The 20,500-nt window shown below is 34.9% G+C and overlaps 1 protein-coding gene and 1 long non-coding RNA gene across 2 annotated transcripts; both read right to left on the reverse strand.

Moving 5' to 3' along the window:
- Positions 1–5,077: 5,077 nt before the first annotated feature.
- Positions 5,078–9,255, reverse strand: LOC132552850 (uncharacterized). Its single transcript, XR_009554340.1, has 3 exons — positions 9,171–9,255; positions 7,530–7,786; positions 5,078–6,623 (listed from the first exon to the last, which is right to left on the reverse strand). It is a non-coding gene; the product is annotated as an uncharacterized LOC132552850 (long non-coding RNA).
- A 6,046-nt stretch (positions 9,256–15,301) lies between these two features.
- LOC132552851 (fatty acid desaturase 6-like) lies at positions 15,302–19,654 on the reverse strand. Its single transcript, XM_060217041.1, has one exon. It carries the CDS (start codon positions 19,063–19,065, stop codon positions 18,019–18,021), a length of 1,047 nt encoding a protein of 348 aa, XP_060073024.1. The 5' UTR covers positions 19,066–19,654; the 3' UTR covers positions 15,302–18,018.
- Between the last annotated feature and the right edge of the window lie 846 nt (positions 19,655–20,500).

Genomic DNA, 20,500 nt, shown 5'->3' on the forward strand with positions numbered 1-20,500 from the left:
ATATGATATACAGTGAAATTACAACTTTGTCAAAAAATGTGTATGATGATCTGTAAGTATCCATTAAATATTTTACATCACATGGGTGTTTTAAATACAGAAAAAATTGAATCTCATTTTTCTTTTTTTGTTTTCTTATGTGTATATCATAGATATCAACATTATATTTCATCTTTCAGGACACCTGACTTTTGAAACTTGGGTTACTCGGGGCACAATAGAAAAAACATTTGAAATTTCATAAAACTAAGACACTGCAAAAACTAAATGCAGAGTAATGATGAAAGAGGAAAATATGTATTGAAAACGGCCATCTGTATCAACAGTTTCAGTTATTTTGGCAAATAATTTATTTCAGTGGCAGATATGACAATTTGACATTATATGACTTCAAAATGTCAGATTTTAAAAATTCAGTTAAAAAAGTTAAAATATAGGAGTTTCTAGTCATGACTTAGATAAAATGAAGTACTACAGTTTCATATTTAGGATTTTCCTGTATAGAAAGGGGAGGGAAATAACACATGAGGGTCTTCAAATTGGTTATACTCCTGCAAGCATTGCATTTTGCAGAAATCTCTTGAAATACTTCAATAGTAAGTTTTGATTGACTTATCTCAGTTTATATCTCACAGGGGTTACTGACTCCATTATTTCTTTATTCTTTGATGCCATAGACTTTGCCACCAAATTTGTGCTGTAAATAATTTCAAATGAGAGAAAATATGAAGAAATATATCAAATGATTCTGTCCCTATTATTTTTCTTTGTGCAATTTTCATGAAAACGGCTTCACTGTTCATCGAAATAGCCATAATATATATTTACATATTTCAAGACATGCGAGAGAATCACATGTAAATATGCATTATCATGTACATCAGCTGTAGTGGTGCTTGAATATGACAACTTTGTAAACATATATGCAAGATAGATAATAATTTTGATAACAGGTGAATCAAGATTTTCTAGAAATAAACTCTTTAAAAAAACCAAATACTGATCTTGTTTGTGTTCTTGTTCTTTATCTGTTGTCCATAGTCTTAACAAGTGGCTTTATTCTATTTAAATTGGTAACAACTACAGAAAGAACTAGTTGTAACAAGATTTTGGTGATAGTTACTATCAAATGTTGCAATGGTCCAAATCTTAACTATCATACTTGAGGTTCTAGGTTTATTTTGGTTAATTTAACAATGTCAAGCAGGGTACCAAACCAGTCTCTTAATATGGAGAATGTCTTTTGCCAATTTAGGTTAATTTAACAATCTAAAGCAGGGTACCAAACCAGTCTCTTAATATGGAGAATGTCTTTGCCAATTAGGTTAATTTAACAATCTCAAGCAGGGTACCAAACCAGTCTCTTAATATGGAGAATGTCTTTGCCAATTAGGTTAATTTAACAATCTAAAGCAGGGTACCAAACCAGTCTCTTAATATGGAGAATGTCTTTGCCAATTAGGTTAATTTAACAATCTAAAGCAGGGTACCAAACCAGTCTCTTAATATGGAGAATGTCTTTGCCAATTAGGTTAATTTAACAATCTAAAGCAGGGTACCAAACCAGTCTTTTAATATGGAGAATGTCTTTGCCAATTTAGGTTAATTTAACAATCTAAAGCAGGGTACCAAACCAGTCTCTTAATATGGAGAATGTCTTTGCCAATTTAGGTTAATTTAACAATCTCAAGCAGGGTACCAAACCAGTCTCTTAATATGGAGAATGTCTTTGCCAATTTAGGTTAATATAACAATCTAAAGCAGGGTACCAAACCAGTCTCTTAATATGGAGAATGTCTTTGCCAATTTAGGTTAATTTAACAATCTCAAGCAGGGTACCAAACCAGTCTCTTAATATGGAGAATGTCCTTGCCAATTAGGTTAATTTAACAATCTAAAGCAGGGTACCAAACCAGTCTCTTAATATGGAGAATGTCTTTGCCAATTTAGGTTAATTTAACAATCTCAAGCAGGGTACCAAACCAGTCTCTTAATATGGAGAATGTCTTTGCCAATTTAGGTTAATTTAACAATCTCAAGCAGGGTACCAAACCAGTCTCTTAATATGGAGAATGTCTTTGCCAATTTAGGTTAATTTAACAATCTAAAGCAGGGTACCAAACCAGTCTCTTAATATGGAGAATGTCTTTGCCAATTAGGTTAATTTAACAATCTAAAGCAGGGTACCAAACCAGTCTCTTAATATGGAGAATGTCTTTGCCAATTTAGGTTAATTTAACAATCTCAAGCAGGGTACCAAACCAGTCTCTTAATATGGAGAATGTCTTTTGCCAATATAGGTTAATCTAACAATCTAAAGCAGGGTACCAAACCAGTCTCTTAATATGGAGAATGTCTTTTGCCAATTTAGGTTAATGTAACAATGTCAAGCAGGGTACCAAACCAGTCTCTTAATATGGAGAATGTCTTTGACAATTAAGAGCTGGTTTATATTGGATTTAAGAATGTAATTTTTTCCCTTTAATGTTTTTCAATTCAGTTGGTTACAATACACAAGGTTAAAATAAAATGTTTAAGCAAAAACATGATTGAATTTAGTAACACAACCTAAAATACTTTCAAACTTGAGATCTCCCGTTTTTCATTTTTTTCCACCTTCACTTGTACGCAAATTTCAGTTCAGACCAATTCTGTTCATGGAAATGTCTCAAAATTTTATTTACGGTTTTTTTCAGGAATGTAGTAATGTTTGTTTTTCCAGGACTAACATATGAACAATGTCTCTTACTGTTAGAAGTCCTCTCAGCATCATCAGGAGTAGTAATTAAAAGTGGAATTGAGATAGAGGGACAGCGCACCATGACATAAGCATTTCAAGGTCTAAGGCCAGTTGAACTGCCAAGGATAAATTACAAATTGGAAAATTTCAAGGAATTTTTATTGCCTCTAAATATTGTACATAATGAATAATGAAGGATGATAACATTTAGCAGAGTTAAAGTGATTTCTGTCATATATAAACACGACATGCAACAAATACACCATCATAACAACATAGAACAAATACATTTATATATATTCATTCTCTAAAGAAGTGAAAAATTATTTCCTAATACAGATCTTTATTTCATTTCAAATTCTTGTTTCCAGCAGCTTATTAACATTACTACATTAAAATATACAATATTGTTAAATTCTGTACAAAATATCACAATCTGATGGAGGTAATCCTGCACAACTTCCAAAATCAACATCTTGTACAATGAGCAGTCTTGTTTAATAAATAAATTCAGCAGCTATTATTGAAAAATTAAATAACTGCCATAGAATCATCCTTTTTATCTTCATTCCCAAAAATACATGGTTATTATTTTTATACACTTTTATTAGTATGATATTCATAAATAGGCAAGCATCACATGAATGTACTTCTTGCAAACATTGCATGGCATTCATTCCGTTAAGAAAACGAAATTTTTTTTCAGGTACAATTTACCCTGGGTATAGTATAAAGCGACTGTGAACAAGAAATCTCAAGGGATCTTGGCACTCTTTTAATTTAGAACATTTAATCTTGTATTTACTGAGTATTGACTTGTTGCAGTAATCAGTGACTCAATTACCAGTCAAAATGGAAATAGACAGTCACACTTTCTGTATGACCCATCCAGTATTTTCTGAACAATAGCAATGACAATCTTCAGATATCAATATCCAAAAAAATCACATGGCATTATTTTCTCTCTGATTTCTCTAAAAAAAAAAACAGGCATAAATTTTGAACAATAGCAATGACAATCTTCAGATATCAATATCCAAAAAAATCACATGGCATTATTTTCTCTCTGATTTCTCTAAAAAAAAAAACAGGCATAAATTTTAACGTGTGTAAATAAATGATAAAATTAAGGCAAAGATGCATTCATTTTTTCCTGATAGAATTACAATTAATTTGAACTAATGTGAACATGCTGTCTGTCAGCCATTTTGTTTTGTTATTTCAATCAATTTCAATTGGTGAAAAAGGGAATCTTAACGTTAAACTTGAGTGAAATCTTCAACAAACAGCAATACCAAGACCTAAGGACGAACCCAGACAAAGGGCAATTTTGAACATCTCTAAATCTGTTGATGTTGAGCTAAAAACAAAACTTAAGTACACAAAAATGAAACACCGGGCTAAAGATAAGGATGATAATATAAACAAAACTAGCAGTGTAAATCTATTTCCCTGAGGTAGGACAGCCTTGTATAAAGCACCATGTAAATATAAGTAATCTTTCTTATTGGAAAAATTCAAAACTAACCATTAAGATATCAGTCATCGTTTATTCAACATTAAATTAATGTCAGTTAGTAAATGAACTGGAGTCAATACATACTATATTTGGTGACTATTGTCTTTGACATTTCTAAACCATATCTATACATATTTATCACATTTAACAGTTTAATACACTAAATTTACAACAAACTTCCCAAGTAATGTTATCTCTACAGATTGTCTAAAGTGGATTTTCTTCTCTTAGAATACACATTGACCTTGAAAAATCACCCCTAAAAAGTCCTAAGAAATGCAGACCTTGAATTAAGCCACCATCAAAACATGAGCTATCCACCTTTTATCGGACACATAGACAACCTGCCCTAAAATCCATGGTCTCAACCTTTAATCAAACAATCTAGACCATATTTCTCACCAGAACATATCCACCTTCCATCAACACAAGTAAAAACCGTTTTCGCCATGAGATCACCCAATATTCGCCTTCCATCTGTCAATATAGACAACATCACCCATTAGAACACCTGATATTAATCTTCCACTGGACACAATACCGACCACTTTCTATCAGACACGGAATGAACCACCTTCCATTACCTCAATAGGGGTCACCTTTCACTGGACATTATATAAACCACCTTTCATCAGAACACTTGGTAACTACCTTCCATTGAACACAATAATACCCCTTCCCCAGCAGAACTTGTTTTTCTTGTCAAATACAAATCCTAGTATTGCACTCAATATGACAGATATAATTGTTATAGCATAGTTTTCATAGAAAACACATTATTTTGGTTTTCATAGAAAACATTTAAAAACAATGTGCTTGTAATCGTATGGCTTCTGGAACTCCTCCAAGCAACACACAAGACACACATATCTAAGTACTTATAGGACCCATATTAACCAGTACTTCAAGTATTGAAGGTCCATGACATTGTCTCAAATCTAATATAAAACTTGTAAAAAAAGGCAAAGGAAAAATTCTTACATTAAGATCAATTAAGCTCTCCAATAATGTGAAAAAAATTTATTGAAAATAAACTAGCTTGAATTAAAATTTTAAAAATCCCCAAATGATTATATATCTGTAGAGTCACCACAACCCCTGTCCTTCAATCAAATTAAAGCCACCTTCTAATTTTCAAGGAGGGTATAAAAACGTTTTGAAAAATGTGTAAGGACATCACTGATACAAACAGTAAAATTATTGTCTTTGATGTAAATTTTTGAGCTGAAGTATTAGAATGTTTTCTTATTGTATTTGTCCAGTGATAAGTCAATAATACCCTAATGATATTTTCATGAGCCAGAAATTTTTCTGTATTGGGTCTCTGCGCTTATTACAGGAAAAATCCAGTATGTTAGACAAGGTTTTTGTTGGTCTTTTTGATGGAAAATACATACAAGCTAGGTTTATACAGTCAATACTGTTCTGTCTCCAAAACCAGACGTTAAGACATTCTGACAGACAATCATGTTTAAACATAAAGACACCTGTCTGTCGATCATTTAACATCTAGTGTATGAGCCAGGGGGAACTCAGACTAATAGTGACACTTAATGGTTCGTTAACTATTTCACATCATAACTATCCATTTACATAAAAATGACTGGATTAATCTACCCTGATTGTATATGTGGTAAAAGGATGTTTGGAATGTTTAAAAGTAAAATGAAAGTAAAATATGTAATGATGAATTTCCTGAACAATAGTCGAAGTATCATCACCGTCATGAAAGAAACTTTTGATTACATAGAAATGTTTCATCAAGCAACAAAACCATGCCAGCATCTAACTCACTCCATAAAATACTATTTTCATAGCTAATGAATCATCCAAACTGCGCACTTTTGAGTCAAAAGTAAATTGTTGGTTCCCTGATCTTACAGAAGATAATAACTGAGTGATACAATATATCTATCAAGTAATAAGCCCTGGGGGCTAAGACATGAATTTGTACTCAAAGTGGCGTTTGAGGTTATTGCAAGAAATAAAAAATCATTTGTTATTATTTGCACTAAACTACTACATAGGTGGGCTTATTACCCAGCATGGGCTTATTGCCAAATAATCAATATTGTATAGGCAGCAACATCTGACACAAAATATGTAAGTACACACAGACAATGTATTGATTGTGAACTACAAACTGCTGAACAGTATTTATGACACCAAGATTCCTAACAAACATGCATCTCTAGAAAGTTGCTTCGGCTCTGGAGGACTGGTCCCCAGGGATTTCTTTCCACGACCTGGGCTGGCGAGTCACTTCTAGTTGATGGCATTGTCCTAGAATTTGGATGATGTTCCTTTGGGGCAGGGAGTGTTGAGAACTGGTGGCGATGAGGCTCATCTTTCCTTAAACAGCATCTACGGATTGGACAAATGAGCATTGATGAAATTTTTGGATTTTAATAGTTCAATAAGAAATTAATCACCAATTGCTTATCAAAGAAAATAATCTGAGAAAATTATCAACCACATCAGGGAAATTATACATGAGTTCCTCAACTATATGTGTCGCCTGCATAAAGTGTCACGATTACCAAGGAATCAAACTGGATGTGCAACGTTCAACAATAAAGTTGTAATACCAAATTTCATTTCTATAACTCAAAGCATAAAGGGAAAACTGTGCAAAGCAATATTTCTGAGAAATTTTCCAAGTTCAAAGGGACACATCACTGCCAAGAAGGGTCACAGACTGCCAAGAAGCGAACTCGGTGCGTAACTTTTGACCAAGAACTCATATACGAAATTGCATTTTGATAACTCGAAGCATAACCAAGAAAATTTTCCAAGTCCAACAGGGCATAACTCTGCCAAGGAAGCCGTGAATCGAACCTTATCTATAATGTTCGACCAAGAAGCCATTTCTCATATTTCATTTCAAAAACTTCAAATTCCCTTGTTTATAACTTGATTTTACAGACCAGAAATGCTGAGGTCTAACAGACTTGGAAAACAATGCGAGAGGCAGGACCAAGACTGATATTTGACATTGAATGTAGGCCTGAATCAATGGCTTAGTGCCATATAAATGTGTTGCTCAAACATGAAAGTTACAAAATATTTATACACAAGACTTTTTTTAGGGCTTTCCCCAAGTCGAATAATTGGCTCCATTCAATTTGAAATTATTTCAAATTCACAAAATTTATAATAAGCTTCTGAACCTTCCCAATTTCAATTCATAAATTTTCTTCCAAGAAGGAAACAAAAATTTGCAATCCTGTCCAGTGACAACAGATTCATATTTTAGTTCTATGTTCTTACCTTTCAGGTGATACACCACCACATTCTTTACACATATCCTTGACCATTGTGATGCAGATTCACAGGGAATTTGCTGCAGAAACAGGTCTTATAACCACCGTAATCTGGAAGTTATTTTGTATTTTTTTACCACTAAGGTAGGTTTAGATTGTACTGCTGCTGTATTAGTAGTATAGTGTGCTGCTGCTGGCTGGTGAAACTATTACTGGCTGCTACTGGCAATTTCTGGCATTTGAATACCGAAATTTTCTTAACCACTGCAAAAGCAAATATACATGTCAGGAGACACTGTGCAGCTTGTGTACATTGTACAGAAACAATACAATCTTACTGTGAGTCTAGCTGAACCATAGGCATCTGTTCCATTAATAACAAAAAACACTAGCTAGCTTTGTCATACATCATTCTTATTATCAAGGAGACAAATTTACCAGTGAAATTCAATTTGGCAGTATATCTTTTTCCTAAACATTACCATGTTTAAATATAAAATCTAGATCTGTGTACAACTTTTATTTCTCTTTTTTTTTTGCACTAAATTTTCTGCACTTACAGGAATCAAAGACTGTATTGTGAAATGGATAATCTACAAAAGAAGGCAAATTTCAGGATTTTTTTCCTTTTTAGAATTCTTCCTTATGACTACTGACAGTATCAAAATAACTTCCCTAAGGTCAGTTCGGACAGGTCAAAGTAGTGGTAATATCATATCCCCTGCCAATCCAAAAATTGACTGTCCAATCATAGCATATTGGAGAATCCAGAATGCAATCACTGAATGGATCATAAATTTTCTTCTAGCTAAACATGGGTTCATTTCACCAGTCTGTAAGATGTTCACTTAGGACTGCTGCTGCAGTTGGAATCCCAAGGTTTTGTTTGGTTTATTTCTTGTCAATTTTAAAATATACACAAATATAACACACACTATTTTGCTGATAAAAAGAAAACCTGTTTTTGCCTAGTCAAGATAATGTTTGTAAATCTATCTAGCCAGACCTATATAGAATTCACACAAATCAAATATATTTTTTGTTTATATTCAATTCCATGAAATTCAAATCAACTTTATTAGCACAATCATAAGAACAAAAAAATATGTTTACCAACGTAGAAGAGACATTCAGCCAAATAATACTAAATCATTCCGTTATAATAACTGGTTTGATAAATAGGCCTGGTGAGAACATAAGTAGGTTCTTCTGCGACTTAATGTCTACAAAATTGTTCCTGAAGCGAATAACCCTTTAAATGCATACTTCATTTTCTGACCTTAAAAAAGGGGTTTAAATGGAAGTACTGTATATTTGTGTTATATACGTCTCTGGTACTATTGGCCTACGTTCTATATAAAGTTATATACAAGGCTATATTTGACCTCCCACCTGTTCACAACTCCCGCCCTGATAACCAGATCATTAACAGTCTCATTAAGAGATCCTTAGTCAATTTGTCTTTATTTTCACTGCATAGAACGTTATCTTAAATTTAATATAAACCATATTGTATTCAAAGCGAGTCATGCTATCGTAAACGACGCGCTGTCTAGGATCACAAATTTTGTGATCCTAAGACTTCACGTTATTTTTGAAACTCGCGACAGAAAGTGAGATTTATCCAATAGAAGCCAGTCATACTTACATCAACGCTTGTTTACACCTCTTGCGCCTCTGCAGACGTTCAGCTTCGTTATGGAGTAGATCTATTCGCATTATCACCAAACGGTGTGAACGTTCTAGTTTGGTATCCAAATGGATAAATGGCCTATTTGTGAAGTTCACGTGAAAACTAAATTCGACGACTTCCATATTTGGTACCTAACACGAGGTAAGTACAATCCGATTGGCCTGTCAATGTAGGTCACACTTGATGCTTCGGAGTATTTCTAGGGTTACCTCCATTTGATAACCAAACTCAAGAGGGTGACAGAAAAATTTAAAACTTACGATGTAAACAAAGGCCAACTCACAGCAGTCAGGGAAAGTACGATTGTTGAGAAACTTGTAACATACTGTATGATCTACACCACGTATTCCGGAAATCGCGATCATGCGAATCACAACTATTTCACTTTATCCTTGAACCGACAGAAAACGATAACAGAAACAAACAAACTGACCATATTATAATTGATATTACAAAGGCGTTCGGTAAAGCAGGGACGTAGACCCTGGATAAAGTACCTCATAATCGCCTTTTATACAAACTAAAACTGTATGGTATACAGTCTACTAAGTAATCTTAATAAATGAATAAATAAATAAACAGTCTGTCCCCGTTGGATATAAAATTTCAAAATTTATACCAAATATTTCAACTTTTACTTTGTCGGCGCGTCCCTGATTGTCTACTGGCAGCAGTGTAAATGAACAGGTATTAGGATGTATGTAGGCCTGTACTGACGACTGTGACACATTGCCAGTAAGCAACAGGTACATGTTACCAGGGACGTATACTGATGTTACCTATAAACCATTTTATTAACTATTGTACTATTCATTTATGTAAATTTCTGTTTTGCTTTTAGATAATTTTGTTGACGCCGTGTTGGCCCGTACATGTCTAACACATTTCTTGCTTTACTTTCGATTAATTAACATATTTGACGGCTTGTGATGGAGAACAAGTGACATTTAATGGACCTCCCAAGGAGCCAAAGGTATACAGTGTGCTTATGATAAAAGTCCATTATGATAATTATTGTGAGTGTTATTTGGATGAGGAGGGGAGTAGGAGTGTGCGCATCTGTAAGATGGTAATATCACTAATCAAGTTCGTATTTATAATGAACCCTGTATAAGTGCATGGCATCCGTTGAAGAAACATATTTCAAGGTCAGAATTCGAGCCTTCTATCACAAAAAATGCAGGTAACATTTAAAAAACGTAGTTTTTACTGTAAGAAAGCCAATCTGATTAAAACCGGAGTGTATCATAGTATATTACGATATGGTTTTAATGACAATGTATAATAAATCCGATATCAATAGTTCCAGAACGTTCAAAACCAAAATTCATTGGAGACTAACAATTGACTAGAGACCTATATACTCCTGTCTTACCCGGCAGGTTCAAGTATCGTAACACTCGTTCCAAAGAATTCCGACATCGAATACACTACTTATATGGCGGGTGTCGTGCATGAAACAAAAGACGCTTACCCTTCCGGAACTCCTAGTCCAATTCTCCTTGTCCCTTTTCAGAAGTCTCGGTGTAGAATTTCTGTTCTTAATATTTTACCCTAGTTTTATTGAATTTGAGTTTAGATAATGATTCTATTGACATGTTGGTATTTCTCGATAGCTGTACCTCTCTTCCACAACATACGTTGTTTACATGTCGCACTGGATTAGGTTTTCAAGGATTGCTTCAGATATAAAGATTTCCGTACAAGATGTCAACAGCTTAGAGAAACATATGATTACTAGAAATGCAAGTTGAAGAAGAGCTATTTCAAAGTTTTCTGATGCTTTTTACTCCCGCTGTTGTGGCTTTTCGGCCTTTCAGTAGAACATATTTGGAAGGGTTATCTCGAACAATTTAGATTTCTTACATATTTCAACATCTTAGGCCCAAAGAATTTCTGACGAGTCTATGGAGTAGTAGGAAACAGTTTATTTGCAGTTTTCCTCAAATTATAGGTCATGCTTGAGGTATACAAGTATGGCAGGTTGGTAATGTAAACTACACCCTTCGTGCATATATATTTATAAACCACATAACAATTATATTAATAGTAGAGAAATGAAAATTGTGTAAATGAAAAAAAGCCCAAATTTCTTTCGTGTGATTCCCATGGTTACCAATTTAAAAAATACAAAAATACTACCAATCCAACCTAACAATACAACTTTATAGAAGGAATTTATTTGTGCACACCTGTCTTAAAATAAACAACACTGCCATGGTAACAAATTACTTACATTTCAGCAAATTTCAACTTTAACCAATTTTAGCAGGGATTTATGTTTCATCTTTTTATTAAAACTTTTGTAATGGGGTAATCTAATGAACAAAAATATCACTCATGGCCATACCGACAGTCTGTGTACTTCTACCTGAAGGTTGAAGCCGCTGTATGATTCAGTTTGATTAATCGTTGCTTTGGAATTATGTGTGAGAGAAATCCATTAATGCTTTACAATATTTTAGGATATCCCATCCCATATAGGTCCAGCGATCGCTGTATATCGGCTTACCTCATCTATATATATATCAGAATTGACCTAGTTGTCCCGATTGCACATACCGATGTTCTCGACAACGAACTTTTAAGTCTATATCTATCTCTACTACCTCTATCTTACATACATATAAGGGCATGATGCGGTCACCAGCAAATGTCAAGTAGTCTGGTGTTTAAGCGATGCTGTAATCGGTTAAAAGGAGAGATCAGTATTTCGTGTGGCCAACATGTAAAACATCATATCCATGGCATCTAAATTCGATCAGATATGATAATGAGTCAATAAAACATGACGTAATTTAAATATTTGACGATTTTGCAGTATTTAATTCGTCTTCTCCCGCGATTTTTAACCAAGATTGTTAAAGAAATATACCTGTAACACCATTCAACATGATGTAAATCGAGTGACTGGTATTCAACGTACGAGGGATGGGCTTAAAAGGATAACGGGGATTTTTTACCAACTCTTTCCGATTCGTATGAACAAAGGGATTTTTTTTCAAGCATCCTTAAACTAGATTTCTTCATGTTGCAAAAACCAAGGAATCACAACAGAAAAATCCAATGTCCAAGAAAGTCTATTCCCCAAAGCACTGATGGAAGTAAAAGTATGAAGATACCCTTGATAACACAAAATGCAATGTTACTGGATAAATGATGTCGAAAAATAAGTAATCTAAAATCTAATAGATATCAATCAAATATAGGCATTTATGAATAATGTCTTTCAAATGCAACAGATTTTTTTTTTCAGTGACAGATGCAGTTTGTTTACTAATACTAGTCAAATGCATGGTAACATGTTGTTGTTTATGATATGATATTGTAAGAAGTCGAAACATGATCAAAGTCCACAAATACAGCTTCAATGATCCATCTTCGTCTTTTTATCCATCAAACATTTTACCAAGATAGGAGGATTCACAAAACAGACTGTAATGATATTTTCCTTAGTTCATTGATATCATCTACACAGTGTAACACACCGGAAGTCGAGCAATTTTTAGAGATATTACTGAATATCGTAGGAGTCCAACACTGATTCAAAATTACTTGTGAAACAGCTCGTATTAGATTAATATGCATACCTTTCAATAACATGGAACTGTTATAGCCGCTACAAGTTCCTACATTTTTAGCATAAAAAGTTATTTTTCAAAACAATACAAGTGTCTAACATTTTTACCGTGCATTGACATCCTTACACTCTGTGCCTTTTATCTGTTAATGTCAATTGTTCAGGTGACCCAGCAGTATAAAAACGTGCACGTTATGGAAATAAGTCAGTGACTGTCAGTACTGGGTCAAGGTCAAACGCTATCTATTTCATATCTGGATAATCATATAAATAAGTCGACCGATTTTCGGGCACTTGATTGAAATCAGTATTTCAAGATATTTTCATTTCTATTTTCATCACAACTCGGCTGATTCCATAACTACTATTATCATACAGGCACTGATGCTAGCCGAGGTTAGCCAAATGTCACTAAACTAAAGAATGACAACTCTGATATGTTACAAAGCTTGATTAATTAGCCAAACGCTTCTTGAATTAATAGCGAACACTTAACTTCACTATATAAGAGGCTAGACCCTCATCACTATATCAGATACTAGAACCTCATCACTATATCAGATACTAGAACTTCGTCACTATATCAGATACTAGAACCTCATCACTATATCAGATACTAGAACCTCATCACTATATCAGTGGCTACACACTCATCGCTATATCAGAGGCTGGAACCTCATCACTATATCAGATACTAGAACCTCAACACTATATCAGATACTAGAACCTCACCACTATATCAGTGGCTACACACTCATCGCTATATCAGAGGCTGGAACCTCATCACTATATCAGATACTAGAACCTCAACACTATATAAGATACTAGAACCTCATCACTATATCAGATACTAGAACCTCATCACTATATCAGATACTAGAACCTCACCACTATATCAGTGGCTACACACTCATCACTATATAAGAGGCTAGACCCTCATCACTATATCAGATACTAGAACCTCATCACTGTATCAGATACTAGAACTTCATCACTATATTAGATACTAGAACCTCATCACTATATCAGATACTAGAACCTCATCACTATATAAGAGGCTAGACCCTCATCACTATATCAGATACTAGAACCTCATCACTATATCAGATACTAGAACTTCATCACATCTAGAACCTCATCACTATATCAGTGGCTACACACTCATCGCTATATCAGAGGCTGGAACCTCATCACTATATCAGATACTAGAACCTCAACACTATATCAGATACTAGAACCTCACCCTATATCAGTGGCTACACACTCATCTATATCAGACTGGAACCTCATCACTATATCAGATACTAGAACCTCAACACTATATAAGATACTAGAACCTCATCACTATATCAGATACTAGAACCTCATCACTATATCAGATACTAGAACCTCACCACTATATCAGTGGCTACACACTCATCACTATATAAGAGGCTAGACCCTCATCACTATATCAGATACTAGAACCTCATCACTGTATCAGATACTAGAACTTCATCACTATATTAGATACTAGAACCTCATCACTATATCAGATACTAGAACCTCATCACTATATAAGAGGCTAGACCCTCATCACTATATCAGATACTAGAACCTCATCACTATATCAGATACTAGAACTTCATCACTATATTAGATACTAGAACCTCATCACTATATCAGATACTAGAACCTCACCACTATATCAGTGGCTACACACTCATCGCTATATCAGAGGCTGGAACCTCATCACTATATCAGATACTAGAACCTCAACACTATATCAGATCCTAGAACCTCATCACTATATCAGATACTAGAACCTCATCACTATATCAGATACTAGAACCTCACCACTATATCAGTGGCTACACACTCATCGCTATATCAGAGGCTGGAACCTCATCACTATATCAGATACTAGAACCTCAACACTATATCAGATCCTAGAACCTCATCACTATATCAGATACTAGAACCTCATCACTATATCAGATACTAGAACCTCAACACTATATCAGATACTAGAACCTCATCACTAAACAGAGGTTAGAAGTTATAATCACTATATCCGAGGCTAGAACTTCATCACTGTATCTGAGGTTAGAAACTCTAAAGCCACCGGCTGGAATTCGATCAAACACGACCGCACATTTATCATCTAGTGTGCATATCAATCATTCACCAGTACTGTTAGCAACGTAGACTGGTTCAATGGTATGAAGATTTCGTCTTTCTTTCTTCCAGTGCGTATAATTTCGGACAAGTGTTGGAATACCATTCTGCATACCAAGACAACAAGAGAGAAATCAGGAAGAAGAATAGTACAAATCAAACACGCCACTCAGCACTGTTAATTACTAACTGGAAGGAAGGAAGGAAGGAACAGACGATCGGTTCAATCAGTCACACAGGGCGACATTGTCCTCAACTGTTATATATATTTTTACATAGCCTTGACAGAATCAAAGGGGACACAGAAAATCAAACGTCAGACTGGAGAGGGAAACGCAAAACACCAACATTAATACAGATACATTTATTGAACGATGTCCTTATTACATCATTTAGAACATGTTTGATTAAAATCAAGTATGAACACATAATTTGATAACGATTCTTTGCATTTCATAACCTGTGGACTTACTGAAAGTATATTTGTAGTAATAGACGTCGATTAAAACACGTTACCAGAGAATATTTGTCAAATTGATATCACACTGCAAAATAAATGTTCCATCTGGCCTCACAACACAGTAAAGCATTAAAAATATAATGAAATACAATGAAAACACCAGTATCACATACATAATTTTGTAAGATGATGCCATAGAGATGCTTTTTAATATGCTGGCTGGATGTGTCATTATTCGTTACAACTCGGCTACTATTAGGAGGTAGCGGAACCAGCCGAGGTGTGCCAAAATATAAGGAACAACAACTCTGATAGGTTACAAAGCCTGATTAAATAGTCAAACGCTTCTTGAATTAATAGCAAGCATTTAACGATATCGTGTTGTAAAAATCAAAACGATTAAAACAGAACACAAGGAAAACAGCAAATACCACGTGATCATTTTTTGTTAGATGGAAGGTATATTGCCGTATACAGCTATCTTATCATATAGCGCCCTTGTCAAATATTCCTGTGGTTATCAAAACATGCTAAAAACTTCGAATAATTCAAATGAACTTAACAAAAACATACATTAACTGCTTGAAAAATAAAACAATAACAATAAAAATTTAAATAATCAAAACAGATAAAACAACACGTTTGATTTCCTGTTCTCATTCATATCATTTCCGTTAAACTGGTATCGAAACCTTTGAATATTCTTATTGGTAAAAGCATGTCATAGTAGGCAAGGAAGACATATTTGAAATATTCCCTCTTCAAGCAGGTTGAAGCGCAATGTTTAAGACTTCCAATTTACTGTTTTATCATCTGAAATCGACGTAGTCGCAAGCTGCACGCTCATTTGTCTGCTTTCTGTCTCCATAGCAACACATTGAGTTTGTCTGTTGTGTCTGCTATTGTTGTAGTCAACATCATGGAAATTCAGTCTGACAATGTGTATTACAATAAAATGAGCGATAATGCACTCATCAATGAAAGTTAAAGCAAATCAAAAGTTATAAAATGATGAAATTCAAACAAATAAATGTGGCTGTCGAATATAATGCAAATTATTATCACAAGCATTTGGCAATATTAGCAAGAGACCAACGAAGTAAAACTTCGCATAGAGACCACCTCACTATCAAGACTACTTCATTTCAGTCCCCCAATAATCATCTATACAAGATACAAGAAATTTGATAAACATTATCACAGAAGAGCTTTGTTTTCTAAGCTTCAAACCACCTCACTATTAATACCAGTTTTTAAAAAAGTTCCAAAGACCGCTCACACCACTAGCTAGTCAGACATAAAGTTACCGGGTGTATATTCCGCCAGGGACGTCCCTGATTTCACCGTGTACTGGTGACAGGTGTCAGATCTGTTAGCTGTATTTACGTGTCAATCTGGTTAATCATATATAACTATTTTTTGATTTTATGACTGAAAATATGAACAAGTGCCCGTAAAGCGACCAACCTGATATCAAGACCACTTTTCTCTAGTCACGAAGGTGGAATTCTTAGCGAGGTTTCACACTATAAGAAGCAATGCTGAATACACAGGACCAGCAAACATGGCTAGCATCTTCAAACTCAAGCATTTTACTCTAGATATTCATATATTCGCCCTACATTTTTCAAATACGAAATCGCAAAACCCTTCAATTTTGAAGATTCAGCGCCAGACTTTTGCTCCCTGTTGAAAATACTGTTGAATATGATCGTAAAATGAATAATAAGATCAAAATGTAAGAATCAGAAAAAAGAAATCACGTGGACAAAGACTTTTATATTATATTATTATATTCCTGTTAACACCAATGCGTTTGGCACCCTGTTGATTTACAATGTAAAACTAGTGATCTATATTCAAAATCTTGTGAGTACTCATTTGTTACAAAACTGTCGACCGTAACATTAATTAGACACAATTTAAAGAAGCTGCAGTAAGGTTTACTTATTCCCAGTGAAAAAATATTTTTGTTCCGTTTAACGATAGTTGGTATGGATTGGTCTCGATATATAACAGTGTCACTATATGGTATACGAGTATAACTGAATATACTTAATAAAAACTTCAACAAAATAAAAAAAAAACAGCAACAAAGTTGAAAAAAAAAACCCACACAACTTGAAACTTAACATGTCTATAGAGTTTTAACTAGGATTTTATCACAGATGACGAGAATGTTGTCCAATACATACTACTTCGTAGTACTAGTAACCACAACAAGCGGGTAAAAACGGCGGATCATGGCTATTCTGATCGATTCATTCTCAGGTATGCTCATTTTAAATATAAACATGTTCTTGACCGTTTGCACATGACCATGTCCATCGTTGGGAGACGAACAGAAACGTTGATCCATTAATATTGTATGGAATAAGAGTTCCTCACGAGTTATTATAAACGCAGTCAGCAGTTTCGCCCTTCAACTTCACTGTATACATTACTTCTAATATCCAGAAAATACGTACTGTTTTATAAACCGTACATTTATATAGATATATAATGACGGATGATTGCATAATTAGCATTACGGTTGCAAAAGTAATATTCAAAAACACAAATCACAATTTACATCACTTTGTACTATCACGGGACTACAGTTTTAATTACTGGATACCAACGAAATGTGTGATTGGTGGAGCGTTGACCATTAATTTTTTATACTTTCTAGTGAATATGTCCAGTCTGCTACGGTACGTGTCTTCATTATACGGGAGTCCGGTTTTCTTGAGGAACTTTGACACTGTTGGTTGGATTTTGAGACACATGTTGTCAGAGAGGGTCGGGAACAAGTGATGCTCCACATGGCAACTTACGATGGAGTGTCCAAAGCTATAGTCCAGAATAGGATTACGGGGAAGATTCAATACTCCCGTGGTCATTTGATAAATTCTAACAGGACGACTTTTCTGGGAATACATTGGAAGTCCGATATGCTGGAAAATATTTACATGGATGTACGGAATGGAAAGCATTGCACGTGCTGCCCATGTGACCATCAATGCTTGCATGAACGTAAATCCGGATATATTCATTAAGAGGCAGAAGTTGATCGAAAGGCCAATGGTTGCTAAAAACATGTATCGTATCATTTGAGGCCACTTCCCCCTCAGTTCTGATAAGGAAACGGGAATAGTGATGACTGGAACAAGCAAGGGCGCCACATACATGTACAAATACGCTGGAAGAAACGGAATCTTCCACGTACTTGAGTCTCCAAGTCCGATTATATTTGTATGTGGATGATGGTTCTTAATATGAATATCATATGCCGCGTCCGACGGAAATGTTCCGGCAATATCTGAACATAGGATCATCCATAGACGGTTCCAGACGGGCGATGCACACATGGCTCCGTGTGCAGCAGCATGTGCACCTTTAACGGCGATCGAATTGTGGCAGTATCCATATACTACAATACCCAGAACCATAACAAGCACATTATCTGACGACATTAAGTAGGCTCCTACAAATACCATCCCAAACACGATTAACATGATCATCCAGTCCACACCATACAGATCCCACCAAGAAGATTTATGGATGATCAAATTCACTTCCTCTCTTAAATTCGCCATTTTCGGAAGGTCTTTTAATTTCACTTTATCATAAACCTCCTCTGGTTGACCACGATCTGCCCCGAAGTAGCCCATATTGACTTAGCTTGAAAAGATTCGGAAACCCACCTTCAGCAGCTCCACAAGTCCGGGTACACTGTGTGCGTTACCTACAACCGTTAACTAACACATTCGGCTCGTGTAACATTTCAGTCCAGATATATAGACACTCCCAGTGAATCCAGTTTTACGTAAAATGATTATTTGTGAACGTTTGTTTGTCCAGGTCAGAGATAAAGTGACCTTTGAAACGCGAGATATTGCCAAGGTTGGTAGTTGATAACAATTGTAAAATATTGTCCTGTATCGCGGCTACAATAGTGTATAATACAACTTTCGATTGGTATCGCAAGCGTTAATATTTTATCTGCCTCTCCACTCTAATCTCACCCAATAAACCTCACACAGTCGAGTCAGTCATCGATCAACACGAAAGTTACAAGCTTATAAACTGCAGTGCGCATTTCCTCGGCAAGCAATGTTTTACTCCAGTCGTGTCCTCTATTACATCGACCGTTTCCAATTAAATTCACCGACGTAGACTAATTTTACACACCTGCAAAACCTACATTCTACAGCAGATATTCGTTTTGACCACATATTTTTACACAAATGCAAACATTCTATCTGACGCTGTGTTTCACTAATGACATTTTACCATGTGTATACATAAACTTTGACCCTCGAATATTAGCATATATTCATAAAGGGAAGAGTAATATTCGGAAAAAGAGTCGTCAGACTGAACAAACAGTATGGGAATGCTTTTGTAAACGGGTCATTTGAAAAAAAAATTAACGTACCCGTGTAAATATTTTTCATTGATCTTAAAAAATAGCAAATTGTACCTGCTGTCACCATTGTGAGTCGACTTCTTTTGGGGATTTATTGTAAACAACTACATTTTTCCTGATTTTTTCCTCGACACCAAGCCCACTATAATTTAGTGCTCGCATCTATGAGAAAAGGTTGTGTGTTCTATCCCCTGACCAACACAAACCAGAGTCCGTTGGAATGATTGCTTTGAGGTAGTGTAATTCGATAATAATGCCAGTGATTTGTATAATGATAAATACAACTATCATTTGATCCTGGACCCAGTTTATGTGGGGCGCCCTATGAAAAGGATGAACATTTCCTCAATCCGATAATGTCCCCTTTATACTGCCGTTTGACACTGCATATATGATATTTCTGATCCTGTTGAAATGTTGATTTGCTTGCTTCTGGGAAATTCTGATATGATAATGGACGTATTTTATTCAATGTCCACAATTACATTTTATCCACTCTCAGATTCAGTTCAGACTTAAACGTGATGCAATATAGGTGTTTATTTCCTTTATTCTATGAACTTTTGCGGCTTTTCGCCGAGTCATTAGTTATGCTGATAATAATGCGAATGCTCGAGTTGTGTAAATGAATATATAAATATGTACATGTATCGATTACTTTGGTGAACTAAAAAACA

This window comes from Ylistrum balloti, unplaced genomic scaffold (genome assembly GCF_031769215.1).
Source record: "Ylistrum balloti isolate Yb309-2 unplaced genomic scaffold, AGI_CSIRO_Ybal_v1 Utg370282, whole genome shotgun sequence".
Classification (NCBI taxonomy): Eukaryota; Metazoa; Mollusca; class Bivalvia; order Pectinida; family Pectinidae; genus Ylistrum; species Ylistrum balloti.